At 42.1% G+C, this 18,187-nt stretch overlaps 2 protein-coding genes across 5 annotated transcripts in view; both read right to left on the bottom strand.

Annotated features, from left to right (window-relative positions):
* Positions 1–176: 176 nt before the first annotated feature.
* mcm9 (minichromosome maintenance 9 homologous recombination repair factor) lies at positions 177–12,188 on the bottom strand. The gene is made up of 15 exons (XM_030344593.1): positions 12,044–12,188; positions 10,846–11,039; positions 10,283–10,436; positions 9,556–9,662; positions 8,887–9,093; positions 8,429–8,510; positions 7,732–7,932; positions 6,451–6,576; positions 5,997–6,116; positions 4,584–4,758; positions 4,206–4,408; positions 3,656–3,859; positions 3,411–3,493; positions 2,847–2,992; positions 177–2,386 (listed from the first exon to the last, which is right to left on the bottom strand). Exons 2-15 carry the CDS (start codon positions 11,029–11,031, stop codon positions 643–645), a joined length of 3,738 nt encoding a protein of 1,245 aa, XP_030200453.1. The 5' UTR covers positions 11,032–11,039; positions 12,044–12,188; the 3' UTR covers positions 177–642.
* Positions 12,189–12,642: 454 nt separating this feature from the next.
* fam184ab (family with sequence similarity 184 member Ab) overlaps positions 12,643–18,187 on the bottom strand; it is a 45,582-nt gene continuing 40,037 nt past the window's right edge. Inside the window, exons 19-22 of one of the 4 annotated variants that reach the window (XM_030345763.1) lie at positions 17,571–17,688; positions 17,115–17,249; positions 15,962–16,197; positions 12,643–13,539 (exon numbers count right to left, since the gene is read on the bottom strand). In XM_030345763.1, coding sequence (XP_030201623.1) covers positions 13,458–13,539; positions 15,962–16,197; positions 17,115–17,249; positions 17,571–17,688 — 571 coding nt within the window. In that variant the 3' untranslated portion in view covers positions 12,643–13,457. The remainder of the gene's footprint in view (positions 13,540–15,961; positions 16,198–17,114; positions 17,250–17,570; positions 17,689–18,187) is intronic. The other 3 variants (XM_030345764.1, XM_030345765.1, XM_030345766.1) reach the window with 3 other exon arrangements.

Below are 18,187 nucleotides of genomic sequence, written 5' to 3'. Positions count from 1 at the left end.
CAAAGTAAATGCCCTACTTTGTCTTTGTGTATTTAACTCGGGGTCCCCAAGACAGACAAAACCGCTCTGGTTTGAGACAGGAAATCAACACGACTCAATTGCATGATGTCATTGTGCACCTTGCTATTTGTGCTGTGCTTCTAACGGACACCAAAGCTTATAATCAATAACACTGTATTATTTATAGGGATCCGCTTTTATTTGCAGTTAAGGAACATTAACAGCTTGGGTTACCGATATAAAAAACATGATCCCTCTTGACTGGGATAAGCATTAGCGTTTTAGGCACTTATTACAGTCTTATGAAAATACAAAAGAAATGCATGTACAGGGATTACAATGCATCCAAGCAAATACTCCATTCATGGAGAAGTCAGTGTGAAAAATCACAAGCCTGCTTTTGCAACTGTCCTGATTTCCAATGGAGGGCTCATACTTTAACAATGGTGCATACAAACAACTCACGGCCCTGTTTAGCCGTTAAGCAGTGTTAAGCAACTGCAAATAAAACTTGTGAAAATCTTTCCCGGGAGCATAACTTGTCCCGTTGTTCATAAATAGGGACAATGGTGCTATCATATTTTCTGATAGCACAACCTGAGATTTAACTCCATATAGCTCAAAGGCTTTCTTTGAGGTTTATTACGACTTCCCACTTTCTTGGTCCCAGTCAAAATCTAGATCATGATCATTGAAGTCCACAGAACTAAATAGCGACAGGCTAGAGACATTGCACCTGGTACTGGGGCCAGCTTGACTGGGGGATGGGCCCAACTCAAAACATTTCCTCTTCTTTGAGGGAACAGAAGGGGCAGTGGTCTCTGCAACAATGTTAGCCATCAGCCTGACACCACTTTTGACATTAATAGGATTCTCAGCCAGGTTAACCTTTTTGTTTTGCAGTTCTGTATTAATAGTTACCCCAGCTGTCCTGACTGCACTTTCTTTAATCAGGGTATATAACTTTGACTGTTTATCAGTTGCTTGAATAGAGGTAGCCGTCTTCTGCATGTCAGTGGAGCCTAATGTTGTAGGCGTTGGCTCTCTAGAGCAGAAAGAGAAACTTGTGAGCTTCGACAGTGTAGTGGATGCCACAGTGGATGAAAGCCTCTCGGATTTTTGTGCAGAAACTGGATTAGAAACATGATGATTTGCTGGTATAAGAGATAAAGTGTCATTTGAATGATCTAAATTAGTCTCAGTACCAGCTACTATTCTTTGATGTCGTGTCTCACTCTCACTGCTAATTCCAGCTGTATCTTTCCTTGCAGTACGGCCCCCTCCCTCTAGTGGAATTCCCCGTGTCTCCACTGTCAGGGGTGCAGGCGAGCCAGCTCCGTCTACTTGGTCATTGCTGTGGTGAACTTGCTGGGCATTAGTGTTGAGTTGAGGAGGATTTGGGTCACGTTGCATTCGGTTCACTGTGTTCAAGCTGGAGCTAACCTCAGTTTGAAGATTATTGCTCAATGGCCTCATCTTCGCTTTGGGATTGAACGTGAAGCCAGAGAACTTGGAGCGCAGATTTCCATCGATTACACTTTTGTGTTCAGTCCCAACCTCCACTCCAGGTGTATCTTTTTGTTTGGATCCAGCCGCCTTCTTATTTATTGGCCCGATGCGGTCTTGTATCCCTGTATTGCCAGAAACACCAGTTTCCTGCATTAATTCTTTTGCCTTTTTTCCAACCGACCCAACAGTGCTGCCTGTTTCTGAATCAAATAGAACGTTAGAGGGGAGCATCTTCTCTGAATCTGTCACATCACATTTCCTGGTGTGGTTTTCCACCACGGTCCTTCTTCTCTCTTCAATGACCTTCCCACTGCTCCCCTCTAAGTCCTTCAGGCGTTTATTTCGCAGTTTCTTGGAGACTCTTTGAACCACTGATTTCTCCGCCCCCATCTCTCCCCCCGTCTGGCCTCTTCTTTCAGTGGGAGTTTTAGAGTTGAAGCCAGGTCCCTCTCTCTCTTTGCCTGCGCACTCTCTTGAGGTGGCTTGTGTTGTTGCACAGCGGGACCTATTCGACAGAGACACATCGTTTCTTGTTGACGAGGAGCTAGGTCCGCAGGGTGACTGCTCATGTTGATTGCTGTTCTCAAGTTGGCTTTGTGCTGCCACAGTAAAAGTCCAGCTAGCCGCTGGTCTGTTTTTGTTGTGCTGCTGCTGCTGTTGTGTTGAGGTCATGATTGGTGACTTTTTTGGCGAAGGTGACGATTGGTCAGCGTTCAGGGACTGGAACCAGTCCAGACCGTTCTCTGTGATATCGTTGAAACCTTGGTCAGTGTTTTTTTCCTTATGCTTCTTTCCTGATGGAAAGTGCGTTGTGTTGATGTTCTCATTCTGTCCCTCTGGAGCAAAGGAACCCGGTTTTGCAGTAGCACTCATCAACCTAGAGAATATAAAACACAGCACTGCATCAGGCTGGGTCAGTTGGTATCCAAGATCCTTTGAGTCCCATCTAGATAGACATTTGTGCAATTTAACAAGAAGAGATGATTTTTGCATTTCCTGAAAACTGCTACATACCCTCACACCGAACACATTTTATCAAATAGGACCGGCTATTTTGTAATTCTTATCAATGGGAACCAAGCGTTTAACAAAAAGGCAGAGCTGTGCGGCTAAAAATTTAACGGCTGCAAAGGTGTTGCATAAGCAGCACCATACCATCATCGTCACTTACATGTGCATGAGAGAGAAGGATATCCAACAGTATTGATGACCTTAAACTCTTAAGAAGTCATTCATTCCTTAATGCCATTGATGGCAAGGTCTTTATCTTTCTTTTATCAACCACCAGAAAGCCTTTGTAAACATGGAAACCTTTGTAAATACAAATGAACACTGACCGGCTGAATCTGTCCATCTCCTGTTTGAGGAGCTCAGGCAGCCCCAGTCCTTCCAGCACCATCTGACACTGAACTTGATACTGCTGACCGGGGTCTTCAGGGAACGACGTATGCAAGACATTTGCATCCCCTAACAGAGCCCCTCCCTTAAGAGAGGTTTGATGTTAACATAGGTCCAGCTTTGTCAATCCTGGGGAAAGCTCTGATGAGCGAATATAGCATATTTTAGTAATGTATAGTAAGTATCTTCTTTATTTTTACGGATGACTTTCAACATCAACTTTGAATTTATGTACATTTCCCTATTTGGATTAGGGTGACAGGGACCTTTAACCGCGTTCAATGTGATCTTAGCCTAACAGCGCCATCTGCTGGGGCCGGGCCTCTGCTACACAGACACCTCTGCACCAGGAAGAATAGTCATGTGAAGCATAACCAAAGTCCATGTGTATGGATACCTATTTTCACATCAAAAAGCTCAATGCGAAGGTAAAGTTAAATGTTATCAAATATCTGATCACAGTATGACCCCTGGTTGTTGTTTGGTGTCCAGACTTCACTTACTTGCATTGAGCACTCCATGACAGAGACGGCCACGACAGCATCCTCTATGGTGACCTGCTCTCTGAACATCAGCTTGGCGTGGGCTGGTGGGGTACACATGAACATTAATAATAAACGTTTTCTTCCTCATTCAACAATATTTGTAAAGAGAAATATATCTGATTGAGGACAGCATCCGTGGCCGTCGTACGGCTCCAGAGCTGACCCTGGTTAGACACAGCCAGTTCCTGGTGGCTCATACGTACCCTCTGCCAGCCTGCTGAGGCTCTCCAGCATGCGTATGGTGGTGCGGGCTGCGTTGCGGCTGTTGCTCTGCCTCTGGAGCTGGTAGTAGCGGGCCAGGATGGTGTTGGCCTCCTCAGAGACTTGTGGTTGAAGGTGTTTTATTACACAGAAATAAGCCTTCATCTTCTCCATGGGCCACAGGGTGGAGGACTCGGTGGGCACCCCTGAGGAACGGGATTGATCAACGGAGGAAAAAAGGCATCAACATATGAGTTGATCCGGTGATAACGCATTGATTCAAATCTAAATCTATGACCTTAATTTGTTATTTTACTAATTAGTGTTCAGACGTTTGAAAAGTATCAACATAATGTTATGGTCATTTTAAATCTAAGAGAATCATTCAGGCAGTTATAAGATAAGCAAAGTGAATCTAATCTAACAATCTAACAAAATCATAATTTCCTTCTGCAGGGATGTCTCCGGACACCTCTACTCCCTTCTGGAAAATAGTATATATAAATACAAATTCCTACGTAAGCCTTTTAAGTCAAATCAAATGCTGTCCACCTTTCTCCTCCAACACGAAGGAGGAGATGGTGCGGTCCCACTCGGGGTTCTTGGTGTCCAGCAGCACCAGCACCAGGTCAAAGCGGCTGAGCAGAGGACTGGCCAGGGCCACGTTGACCGACAGCGGCTCCTTGGGGTTGTACTGGCCCTTGGGGTTGGTGGCCGCCAGGATGGTGCTGCGCGTGTTCAGCTTGCACACCATACTGATGAGACCGGACAGAGGGATTGGGTGGGTCTCATCACAGTGTTAGCATTGTCTAGCAGCCTTTGCCGTCTTAAACCTAAATAAACACATGGATGTTTTTTTTTTACATTGCCAATGTACATGGATGTGGACACACTGCGTGACCCACTGGCTGAACGGTGCGTGTGCCCTACCCAGCCTTGGCCACGCTGATGGTCTGCTGCTCCATGGCCTCATGTATGCTGGTGCGATCGTGCTCCTTGATGCTGTTGAACTCGTCGATGCAGCACAGGCCGCCGTCCGACAGGACCAGGGCGCCCGCCTCCAGATGCCACTCCCCTCCGTCCTTCACTGCTGCTACGGTCAGGCCTGGGGTGGGGTGGGGCGAAATGGGAGGGGAGAAAAACAGTTCAATGCTGAAATATAAACAGACAAAAAGAAAAAGAAAAAATGTCAAGTCAGTGTTGACAATCCTGTGTGTTGGTCAGAGACAATGGCCAAGAGTGATTTCAGATCATGAAAACACACATTATTATAATACAACACAGCTGTATGACTAATTCTAACTTCAGACAGGGATACCTACATGCCGTTTCAATTCCATTCAAAAAGCATTATGGCACGACTATTGTTGCGACAGTATAACCAATGCATTATTTATCTTTATGGTAGTCAAGGCGGGGCCATATTGTTGTTAAGGCGGCCTTAACCATACAGTGCTGGGGCCAGGGAAACACTGTGTGTGTATACATATATATATTAAAAAAAGCATATTCACAACACACACATCATAACCCAATACAAGGGGAAAAGAGTGTTCATCTTATCATCACTTACAAATTTATTAACCTATGGCTTGCGACATGTTCAATGATAATGCGCCCAATATTTTCGCACAAAGATCTATTTATTCTATCCATCATCATCTGTCCAAATTCTCCAAGTAAGGTTCATGAAGGTAGTAGGGCAGCCTATCCCTTTCCCTGGTGAATATCTTCAGCTCATCCTGTGGTTTTCCCGGGCGTTCCCAGGCCAGCTGGGCGATGTAATCCCTCCAGCGTGTCCTGGGTCAGCTCGGGGCCTACTCACAGTTGGGCGTTCCCGGAACACTGAGCTCCCTCCGGATCAAAGAGAGATCCTCATCCTATCCCCGTGAGTGATCCCGGATTCCCTGCTGAGAAATCTCATTTGGACCACTTCTATCCTCAACCTTATTCTCTACTACGTCACTACTCCCCAGAGTTGATGACCGTAGATGAAGACACAGGAATATAGACCAAATTGTAAATTGAGCTTATAATTGGCATTGGTGTAATTTATACACCAGCCCATTGTGATGTCCCACACGCAGCTGTGCTTCGACCAGTTGGGGGCAACACACTGGCACAGGATGAGGTGCGATACCCCCTTAAAACACACTCAATATGTTAAGCCCCTTAAAACTTGCCTTGAAAATCATGATATAAATGCATCATTATTAAAATATAAACCTACAGGCTGTTTAAATTGTTTTCTGTGTGCTTTTTGTGTGAATGGAAACAAACAAGTACGTAAAATCAACAGAAATGCATACAGACAGATGCAGGGAACAGTTTGTTGCAACATGCCTGCGTTGGTGGATCCTATTCCAGCAGTGAGAACCGAGCGGGGTGTGATCTTAGCTGCGTACTTCAGGAACTGAGACTTCCCAGTGCCAGGGTCCCCGACCAGCAGCATATGGGACTCACCTGAGTAGGACAAATATCAAAATAATTGTACGTTAATCAGACAATACACTGATCCACCCTTCTCTCAGACAAAATGGCTGGCTGAGATGCAATGGCAAAATGACTTGATTTGGCAACACAAGCTAGCATGCTAGCCTCAACACATTAAAACATGTCTCAATCTCCAATTGTAAACCATAATCATGAATTATACATCTAGACCATATGTACTACTTAATTGAGAAAGTTTCATTAGGAGAAATTAAGTTTCATTAAGAAAATGAAACATTCTGTTATTGTTTCCTTTTTACAGTGTTTTTCTGTTGTGCCAAAAGCCAAAGAAATAAAGGCTTACCTCTGACCTTGGTTCCATTAGGATCTATTCTCTGAACCCCCCCTGCCAGGATCAGAGCCACTGCCAGTTTGACCACGTACATGCCAAAGATCTGTGGACACAGGCTGAGCAATATCTGGTTCCTACCTGGGCATAAAAGATAGTAAAGAAACGTTTCAAAACACATAAATAGGCATTATGATTGGGGGACAAGGCATTATTAAATCATTGAAATCATTTAGGAATAAAACTAGTCTAAACCTTCATCTAAAATAAAATACAGTGACACCCAAAAGACTAAACGCCATGTTAGTGGTGATGGAAATAGTACCGGCCTTGGGACCGTTCACATTTCATGCAACCAAAACGGCTACAGTCAAAGTGATTAATATGTGTGTTAAATGTTACAATTCTATACGTTTATACACAGAACATGCATTGTAGCTTCCAAACTAAACTTAAAGTCATGCATACTGAATCCCTGGGTTTATTGTTAACATTTTCTAAGATGTAAACCTGCCTTGATCTTTGTCCAACACAAACCTCACAGTGCAGACTCATTCCGAAACAGAGCATTTGGCTATTGACATACAGTTTATTATTACGAAGGTTTAGCCTCTCCCACAGATGTATCTTTGTTTGGTCCAACACAAGGCAGCGAAAACAAACTGCCCAGGCTTGGTCGTTTTCTCTAATAGTGCCCACAAACTAACAAATCCACATGTTTTCATACTGTGTTTACATGCCACTGCACATGCTTATCTTAGCCGAGATGGTGGCTGCGTTATATGCTCTGCACCAATTATTCAGAGATGATTTGGTGCAGAGCAGCATTTCAATAAGTCGCCAGGTCAAGTGTAGGAGGGGGAGTTTTTTAACGGATTGAAATGCATCCTATGATGAATGTACATACTGTACCGCAAACCAAACATAAACTTTACCTTTTCCCCAAAGAGCATGTCCAATGCAACTGTGGATTTGTTAGTTTATGGGCACTATTGGGGTGAACGGCCAAGCCAGGGCAAATTGAATGCACTTACTTGTTTTGGACAAAACAAAGATACAGCTATAGGAGCAGCCAAACACTCGTTAGGCATAGAATGGATGATAATGACTCACCAACTGCCCCTTTTCAGAACACACATACTCTGCGAGACCAGGTGAGATTAACAAATATCATGGCTGATTTACATAGACAATTTTGAAAAATTTATCTTGGGTCTACAAAAAACTGTCCATTCCGTTAAAACATAAAAAAGGTCCAATACCGATCCATTCCGATACATACGGTATATATCATACCAGCTATGGGATCATCTGTGCAGCTTTCCCAGAAGGCCTTGAATTCCTTCTGGATGTCCTCCATCATTAGAGTTGCAGTAGTCTGCTGGTTGTTGACCTCTATGTTGTTGGCCTTGAGAACCAGTTCCACTTCACAGATGGTGTCATTGTGAAACGGCTTCCAGCGCTGGCACACCACCCCATACACCGTCACATCATCTCCTGTGCAATGAGAGACATATACGTGTTGTCATGCTTGTTAACTACATATTTACAGTCAATACAGTTACTGAGGATATCAAATGAAAAACTGAAGATTTAAAAAAACAAAAAAAACATAATGTCTTGCATGAGTAATGCATCCTTATAGCTTTATGAGACCATCCTGATCTGGCAAGTTCACAGAGAGTTCTCTCTGCAGAGCAGTCTGCCCTCAAGCCTGTTGAAAGCCTCTTCCAGGCTTTTGTTTGTTCTGTCTTTGTCTTTAAGAACAGTCAGCTTTTTGAGAGGGGGGGCGTTAGGGCATGACGAGCGGGAAGTGCAGACCTTCAAAAGCATGGTGGCGCCCAAGTGCTTTCGGCGAGATCGAAGAGAGCATAGGCCCATGTGTAGCAATCAATTGCTGTTTAGCGAGGGCCAGACTGATAATCATCATTTACTTAGTTTTTGTTTTCATGAAATCTCAAATATTGAGGAAAATTGTTATAAAAAATGTTACCAGATTTGCAGATGTCCACCAAGTCATCTTCCAATACAACCACCATTGAACGTGGAATACTGCCCACGGAGAGCCTTTGAACCTGGGGCGAAAGGTGGGAGGAGCATTAAAGAGAATGTTCAGATCAGTATGTAAAGCAATTTAAATAGTGAAAGAAGTCCAGGTCAGCCTAAACGCAATGGTTCATTTTTAAGATAGTAACCCTATAGTTAATCTAGAATAATAACAACTATAAGAACATGTGTAATTAGATTACTAAAATAAGAAACTCGAATACATCAAGTTTCATGAGGGTATTCCAGGGCAGGGCAGGCTAGTCACATTGTATCGTAAAGTTTAGTAAGAGGCTTGACAGGAAACATGTTGCAGTCCACCTTCTGTCTGATAGTGTACCTAGAAGACAGGCATGGTTATGCGTCACATATGCCAGATATCAGTTGTTGACAAGCCAAGGTTACCTGTTCCTGAATTTTGATCTCCTGGAAGTCCTTGCAGGCAGACGGCTCGGACCCTTTGGAAAGACAAGCGAACTTGAAGGACTTACAGCCCTCCAAATTGGGACAGGCCGTGGGTGGAACGAAAGTGTAGAACTGGTCGAAGTCAGCGTTCACGGTGAAGACCTGACGACACTTGGTACACATATAGTCCCTCTCGTACTCCAGCACCTACATGATGAGATGGCATTAGGTCAATAAAAGAGACATGAATGAACTTTAAAGCATAGGTGTGTTTGTCTTTCTGCTGACATTTCCAGCTGAATGAATGTTTACTGGCCTAGGCCTGAGCAACTGGCAAACTAGCCAGGCACAAGACACTAATTTGCATGGAATTTAGCTAAAGTGGTTCATTGAGGAATAACTTATGAAGAATACCAGAAATACGTGCTGATGCTGACCATATAGTCGAAACTAAATTCTAACTGATCATTTTAGTTTAAAGGTTGTCCGAAAATATTTATAGGATTGGTACCAAAATGTAACTTAACTTCTTACCTAAACCCCTTATTAAACATGAATTCCTATTCCAGCGTCTGCCATAAGTGCTCCTGCTGTGAAGGTCACAGCAGGAGCACAGGTTCATATATTTATCAATTAAAAACGAATGAACAGTATCAACTAGGACGTTACCTTGGTTATGCTGGTGCGTATTACAGTTCCATTGACAGACAGAAAGTGTCCTGCATCTCTTGACCGTGGGATGGTGTCTCTGGTCAGCTCTGGACACACTGGGAGACCTATACTTGTTTAAGGAACAGAACATGTAGTGGAACACATTGGGATATAGAACCCATCCTGCTCAAGGGACTATTTACAAAATTCAACAGTTAAGTACTTTTTAAATTTATTTTTTACATAGCCCCTCATCAACCTTGTCTTGAGAAAAATTAATACTTTCAAAACAACCTTGAGAATGCACTGTGAATGTTTTTATAAAAGATGAAATATGCAGCCTCCGATTTGCTCCCATAATTGCAAGTATTTTGTGGTAGCCTTAGTCGCTTAAGGTGGCACAAAAATAGTTTTTGGCTTCCTTCATGGCTCGCCAACTAGGAAAAGCTATTTCAATGTTTATAGTTTTCAATCTATTTCTGTCCTGAAATGCTTTGTAGGAAAACCCAAGGCATTTTATTTGGTTTCTCAATCAAATGGAGCAGAGAAGAATCACAGGACAAAGAATCCAAGGAGGCGTCAAATAATTGTTTGAAAATGAATAACTAAGTTATTGCACACAGCAAACATAATGAGGTAGGACCAATAAAAAATTAAGTAGAACTAATAAAAAGGAAAAAATAGAAAAACGTTACATTATTTAGGATCCACAAAACATTATTGGGTGAACTGAGGACTGTCTAACCTGTGATGCGGGCATGAAAGTGGTATTTCAGCTGATTTTTTCCTCCACCTCCTGTATTCAAAGCCTTTTGTGTGACCGCCACTGCTGTCCGCTGTAGTGCCTCGTCAAATACAGCAAGGACCTCAGTGGGGTAGGCATTGAAATAATCCCCAACCTGTCGTCCACAGAATCATAATACTATTGTAATTTAACATGACCCTACATGTTGACATATTGATATGCATAATATGTCGGATTTAAAATAAGAAATGAAATAAATGTTATGATTCATTCATCAATAACAGTTTTACCATATGATTATGACTACAATTTATTGGCAACTCCAAGTCCTGTTGTGTCTCTAATACTAAAGACATATACTACAACAGTCAATAGTCATCATACGTCATCCAATAACATCTGTCTGCTATTGATGAGATTTTGCCCTTAATCGGACTGAACCTATCCAAGTTTGCATAAATGTAAATAAAACAGTAGGTGACACATTCTGAGCATTTGTATGTTAACTGTAGCTATTATAAACAATAAATCAGTGATGAAAAGCAAAAAGCATTTTCACATACCTCCATGTTGGCCTCAAACAGTGTCATTGCATTGATAACAATCGGGTGATGAGTGTCTTCACAGGCCTCTGTGACAATATTCAGTATGTCATCAGAGTGATGCTCCGTTACATAAGCCTCAAACATCTGGCCAATCAAATCCTTCTGATTTGGATTAATCGACATGCTTGAAGATGTGTGGGCCATTTTACCTTCTGAAATAGAAAACAGTCATTGTTGTTGTATTGCTCGTACACTTTGCCCTCGTGGAGATGTTAGATGTAAAGGAAAGCAGCCGTCTGAAGATGACAGCTGATTTGATAAACTTCAAAGCAGTGTTACACTGGAAGTAAGCAATGGCTCAGTCATTTAAAGATTTAGATATTTATGCACTAATGGTTTGGCCATATGGCCTATAACAAATGTAATTGGTTATGCTGTATATGAATTCTGTTGGGTTGTGATCAGCCCAGACCGTCAACACAAGAGCTGCAGCAGCTCAGCTGCTCCAAATCCACACACTGCTCCTTTCCTTCTGTACAACAACTAACTGCTCGCCTCCTCCAATCGACGGTGAGAATGACAATGAGCGAACTAGCAATGATCATTTTGTTTTGCCGATTTAGAGAGAGAGAGAGAGAGAGAGAGAGAGAGAGAGAGAGAGAGAGAGAGAGAGAGAGAGAGAGAGAGAGAGAGAGAGAGAGAGAGAGAGAGAGAGAGGATCTACAGAAAGCACACTGAAACCTAGCAATACTGTACTTTAGAGAACATACTTTGGTACTTCCAAAAATCATACATTTGGTGTACATTAAGCGCACATGACTGGATTGCACGAGAGTTTCACGAACATGTTTAACTCTCTACTTCCCTGATATCACCATATGACAGCAACGCAACGGGTATGTATATGTATAATCAGATTACCACAGATGAACACAAGAAACTAAGTGGACTGGTAGCTGGTCAGTCTATAAGAGTGTTCTGTTGTTATGGGTTTGCTTTATATTTAACGTAAAATAAAGCAGCTCGACACATCAGGGCGTTAAAGGGTAATATGACATTAACTAACGATAACGGTAATTGTTTACTAATCACCACCTGGTTGGTTTGAGGTTAACGTTAACGGTATGTTACATGCCTTATTGTGTAATATAACGTACAGCCTCTCGAGATAATCGAACAACTATAAACTTTAACCCTAGGTTTAACTTGTTGTTACCTTATGCTGAGTAACGTATCATTCATTAGTATTGGCGAGCAGGACAGAGATAGCTGGTCATATTCTGAGTATTCATTCTGGTTAAACCATCGCTACGCAATGACAACATCAAACTCCGAACTCCGTCCGCGGGTAAAAGCTGAAGGTTCTTCTTCGTCGTTTATTGGGGTAGTTCTAAAAGGTAAAGTGCGTTCCGCCGTCTAGTGGACAGGAGGTCTGATCAGGAACTGAAGATAAATCCTCAGTAATTATATGAATTATGATTACGCTTCCCCGCTCTTCTTGATAGCCTTATTATCACGAACCTTTTAATATACATAATAATAATCACACAATGTATACACCTCCTTCATAACGTCATTATAGGTTGATATTGTTGCATAATGCAAATTGTTATCCCTCCATATGTCCATGCGTATAAGTGTTTTTGCTCTAGACTAGGCTGGACATGAGACATACGCCATAATGGACAAGATGCTAAAGCTGGGCCCAGACAAATCGAATAAAATGCATCATATTACCTCACCTCTACCTCATACCAACCTTCCCCCAACTGGCAGTCCAGGAGGTAAAGCATTGTACAAAACAGACAACACCGCTTCATTTCACAATAATTTATTAGTTAAGCATACACATTATAATATAAATATAAAATATCCTATTTTTGTTTTTAAAATCATTGAGACATCATATCTGTGTTGAGACAGATGACGATACAAACAGTTTTTCAATGTTCTACCAAAATCTTGATGTGTCTGTAACAAACGTGTCTTGATGGCGCCATCCTAAAATCATAGCTTGTGTCCACTAAGCATCAAAACAAAGGGATGGCTAATCAAGCATGAAACGTACCATCATTTTGAGTCATATATATAGATATATATCTATATATGTATCTATATCTATATATATATGTATAATGTATTCATATTTAGCAGCATAGAAATTGACATTTGTTTCTAAGTTCAAGCAGTTGGCAAATAAACATAATCCTGTTGTTTCACGTAACAATTTAGAGGACCTTGATGCATAATACACATAAATAAAACAAATAAAGTATGACCGAGTGATTACACACTTAATGAGCCAGGTAGACTTCAATCCAGTGGGACTTCAGGGGGACATGAAGGGTCATGGGTAATCATTGAAAAAATAGATGGAAAAAGTATGACATCAATTAGTCTATTGGACAGATATATACGATTTCAAATCTTGAAATGCTTGAACTATCTGTTACAATTGGCTGAATTTAAAGTGAATCGACCCCTCTCCGCCGCACCCTTTACCCCAAAAATAACTAACAAATACAAAATGACAATAAATACTGATATTTATCCACTTTTTTCCTATTTATTTTCTCTTTTTTTTATTTTTGCCGTTTGGTTTGACATGCTGAATGTTCATGTTGTGTCCATCAGAAGGAGAAGTACTGGGCATACCACTCCTGCCTCTGAGGGTCTGGGGAGCCGATTGGGGAGTCTGTACTTTCAGGAGGGCTAGGAGAAGAGAAACCACAAGCAAAATGACAAAACAAAGTATAAACAGGCAAGATTAGGGAATAAAGTTGAAAACAATTGTTTTAACGTCAAGTCTTCTCTAGCCAAGTCATACAAGTAATGTAGCAAAGAAATGTCATGTATATCAACAAGAACCTTCCAAAGTAAATTTTAGCATAGTCCTACTAGGAAGTCTCAGTGTGCTCAGGGAAAAATACATTCATGCCAGTGAAACTCATAGTCCACTTAGTTAATTGCTTGAACTGGCCATTGTGCGTAACTCACTATGCTTGGGAGTAATTGGGAGTAAAAGTAAGGCTATCTAAGTTATAAAACATGTACAGAGAATGAAGTCAGAATGTTTCACAAAAAAAATGGAAAACAGGTGGTGTTTAATAATATTAGGTTTCCTTATGAATAAATAACCTATGAAGTTTTCAAGTCTAACATCAATTGTAACAGAGCTTGAAGCTCCAAATATCGAATTGGATTGGATGATTAAACGTCATCCTATCTCAGCATTTGATGGTACAAAGTTTTGTCGAACATTACTTTTTATTACCGGTACTTGCCTAACACCTTTTTCTCATTGCTCTGTAACCCAATTAAGTTCCCTACAATCCCCTGCCGAATACCTCCCCTCTGCTCTTTACCTGCTCAGAGCTATTGCCTTCATGCCTACAAAAACACAGTGCTTCGTCTAGAACCTCAAATTCAAAATTCCTCAAGTATATTTTGAGGACACATACATTTGGATATATTCGATAAAATAATTAGCTTATTTCAGTTTTGTCAAACTTTAACTTTCATTTTCAATATAGCAATTCATTGTCACAACACAACAACCTTTAATTAATTTGCATTCAATTTAATTGGTATTTCTGATGGAGCAAATATAGACAGCTATTGCTGATGTGTAAATGTGCGTGTGTCCCTGTTTTTGCCAATGCTCGCATTTTACAAGTCATACTGCTGCTATCGGTAAAGACATATTTAATTGGCCATTCGGGGGAATAGATACCTGATACAACAATATTATTGGTTATCTATATTCTGTATAAATTCAACAAATTAAATGACCTTTCCTCAGCAAAAACAAAACTGTCTCAATTATGGGTCTGCAAGCAAGTTGACATTTGCAAATCTTTAGGCTGTGTTGCCTGATAAATTGTACCCCATTGGAGAGGTTTGTGTAATGTCTAACAGAATAGCATATATCAGAAGGGTATTTATTAAACCGAGTAACCCTGCCCATGTCAAGTACAGGTATAGGTATGTGAAGAATTTAATCTAGATGCACATTTTTTCTGATGACAAATAAATAATAAACCAATAAACCTATATGAGCATTAGCTGTGTGTAAGTGTATGTGCATGCAGGTCCAGTTCATTTACAAAATTTAGACCAGAGAAGGCACATGTGAAACTGCCATTTATTTACATAAAGAGCCGTGAAGCATGCGGTTCCCACTTAAAAATAATGGACACACACATTCCCTGTTCACAAAAATAGGCACATACGTTCAGCCACACACATGCACTGTGACAGCTCCTACATGCATCTTCAACAATGATTAGCCGTTCATAATAACAACATACAACAGGAATGCACATCGCAACAGAAAATAGTAAGAAATATAATACCTTAAAAAACATTAAGCAAAATAAATCCTCAAAATAATAAGAGTTTGAAAGGTTAGGTCTTCTGGCAACATGCAGAGAGATGTTGACGATGCAGAATTACTTATCCCCCACGGTCCAACAATTCAAAATTAGAAGAAAAAAACAAGGGACTGACAAATGAATACAAATGACATTTCTTAGCATGCCAAACTTGAGCTCCGTTCAGAGCAGGACATGTGATGGGTAAAAGAATAAACACACAAAGACATGCTTCTTTTGCATTCCAAAGCCATTCTTCCGAGTTTAAGTAACAGTGAAGGGGTACTTTAAATAATTGTTCTATCTAGATGTACTGTTCATTCGTATGGCTTTAACCCTTTTGTTTTGCGTGTCTTGCAGGAGGCCGAGTTCTCCATGACTCACAAGCACTCAGTAGGAAGGGTTAAACAACTCAAACCCATTAGGCCTGTGGGTGGATTACAGGCAGAGAGGGAGAGGGAGAGAGAGAGAGAGAGATATAGACAGAGAGCAAGAGTGAGAGCGAGAGAGAGAGAGAGATAGACAGAGAGCAAGAGTGAGAGCGAGAGAGAGAGAGAGATAGACAGAGAGCAAGAGTGAGAGCGAGAGAGAGAGAGAGATAGACAGAGAGCAAGAGTGAGAGAGAGAGCGAGAGCGAGAGCGAGAACAAGAGAGATATATAGAGAGAGAAAGAGAGAGAGAGAAATAGAGTGAGTGAGAGGAAGGACGGGAGGGTGGGTGGGGTGGGATGGGGGGGTCCCTGCAGAGAAGGTCGGTCTCACCTCATGAATTTCTTGGGCTCAGTAGGAGGGGTCGGCGGGGGGAGAGGTTTGCTTGAGTTGAGCTCAAGGTGATGGAGGGGAGAGTTGGGAAGGGGTTCTAGCCGGGCGGGCTGGGGAAGGGCCTGGGACAGCGGCCCACTCCCCAGGCCCGAGCCCGTGCCTCCTGCCTCTGAAGCCCTGAGGTTAGAAGAGCTGCTGAATCGGCTGGCTGCTGCCTTCTCATTTTTTCTCTTTTGCTACACAGAAAACAGAAAGGACGGGTGGGTGTGGGTGGGTGCGTGGGGGGCGATTGAGGGTTTTGAAAAAACAAAAAGGGGGAGGTTCAAATGGGAAAAGAAGGAGAAAACATAAAAAGGAGGAAAGGGGTCTAGGGAGACTTCTTAAGACACTAACAGGGATAGAGGAGTGGTGCAGACTCCATCACACTGTTTGTCCGATTGGTGTAAATGGAGATGTGGCTTGAGATGAGCATAGCTCAGTCTGGTTTTCGTGAAGCCAGTGCAAAGTCGCACTGGGAATTTAAGAATGAAAGTCTAGATGGGTGGTCAACGAGATGAAACATCATCTCAGGCGTTTACAAAATGGCTTGGAAAGCAAAAGAGAGCTGGCAGAAAGATTCTGAAAACAGCAAAGGTAGGTGGAATTATATACAAACGAGCATGCACACACACACACACACACACACACACACACACACACACACACACACACACACACACACACACACACACACACACACACACACACACACACACACACGCACGCACACACACACACACACACACACACACGCACACACACACACACACACACACACACCCCTGATAAAAATTACATGAAAATCCCCACTTATTATAAATAGTGCACTGACCTGATGGCAAGAATAGTACAATTCCAAGAGTATCCATCTGTGTGTGCTATTTTGTGACTGATTTCACATAAAAAAAACCCCACCTGCTTTGTTTCAGAATGACCTGGTTCCAATACGATGGATATTTAATCATAATAAAAAATAAATCTTTCTTTATTTTGTTATTTAGATTGACCCCCCCTTCTTGGTGTCTCGGAGGCCCCCCCATGCAGCCCCTTCTGTGTGCGGGGGTCTGCCACAGCGTCATCTCCTAGTCTACCGGCGCTAGCTACCAGAGCTTACCTTGATCAGGGGGTTGATCACGCCTACATTGGGATTGGCATTGAACACCTTGTTGAAGTTGGTCTCTCTATTGACCAATTCCAACTGGTAAAACTTCTTGTCATCCTGACGGGGAACCAGGTGGTCAGTATCAGACTCAAAAGTACAAGAGAAGAGAGAGCATCAAATACAAGGAAAGATATAGAAAACTCGTATTGATTAGTATTGTTGTTATTTATTGAAGTCATGAATTGAAGTTGCCTAGCTTTGATATGGACACAAAAAATCTCAACTAAACCATCACTAGTCAGAGTTTAGTCGGAAAATAAACGAATGGGTACTCACATCCATCATCATCAATGGAAATGACCTATCCAACAGACTGTATGTGCGTGCGCATATCTTTCCAGTCACTACTGCTAACTATCCAACACTGTATGCGCTCGTCCATATGGTCTCTCTTTTACGTGCACCTACCACCAGCTTTTTGACCAGAGCCTCTCTCTCGGTCACCATGTCCTTCAGCTCCGCTATGACCTGGAGGTCCTCGGGACGGCTCTCCCTGTTCCTGAACTTGTCCTCCGTCCCCTCCAGCCTGCAGGGGCCGGGCGGGGAGGACAGACACAAGACAGGGTGAGATAGGTAGGACAGAGCTTGAACCCATCGCACTTTCATTGGGGAATGAAGATGTTGCAGGTAGAATTGAGAGCCATCATTTGAGTGCGGTTTGTTAGACAGGATGTATCCGTCCGTCAGCTATGAGTGAGTGAGGTGCACACTGAGAGCTGTGCAGATGCATCTGTTGACTGTGTGGTAGAAGGGGCCTGCCTCTGTTTGAAGCCATTCAGATTCCGACTGCTCCCTGCTCATTATTTACCAATCAGGGCTGGTCTTCCCAGATGTGCTCAGGAAATAATTCTTGCCAGCAATTATACGTGTGCACACAGCATTAAACAGGTTGCATACTTCATGGGGAAAAGATGTCTGGCAAGGTCGTAGGAAAATAAATTGGTGATTGCGGCGATAACGAATAAATGCATACCTCATCAATTATTTTAGAGCACTTTTTGCACCTCAAAGATTAAGTAGTCATT

The sequence above is a fragment of the Gadus morhua genome, chromosome 21 (assembly GCF_902167405.1).
Source record: "Gadus morhua chromosome 21, gadMor3.0, whole genome shotgun sequence".
Lineage (NCBI taxonomy): Eukaryota > Metazoa > Chordata > Actinopteri > Gadiformes > Gadidae > Gadus > Gadus morhua.
This window is presented reverse-complemented; position numbering and strand designations above follow the sequence as displayed.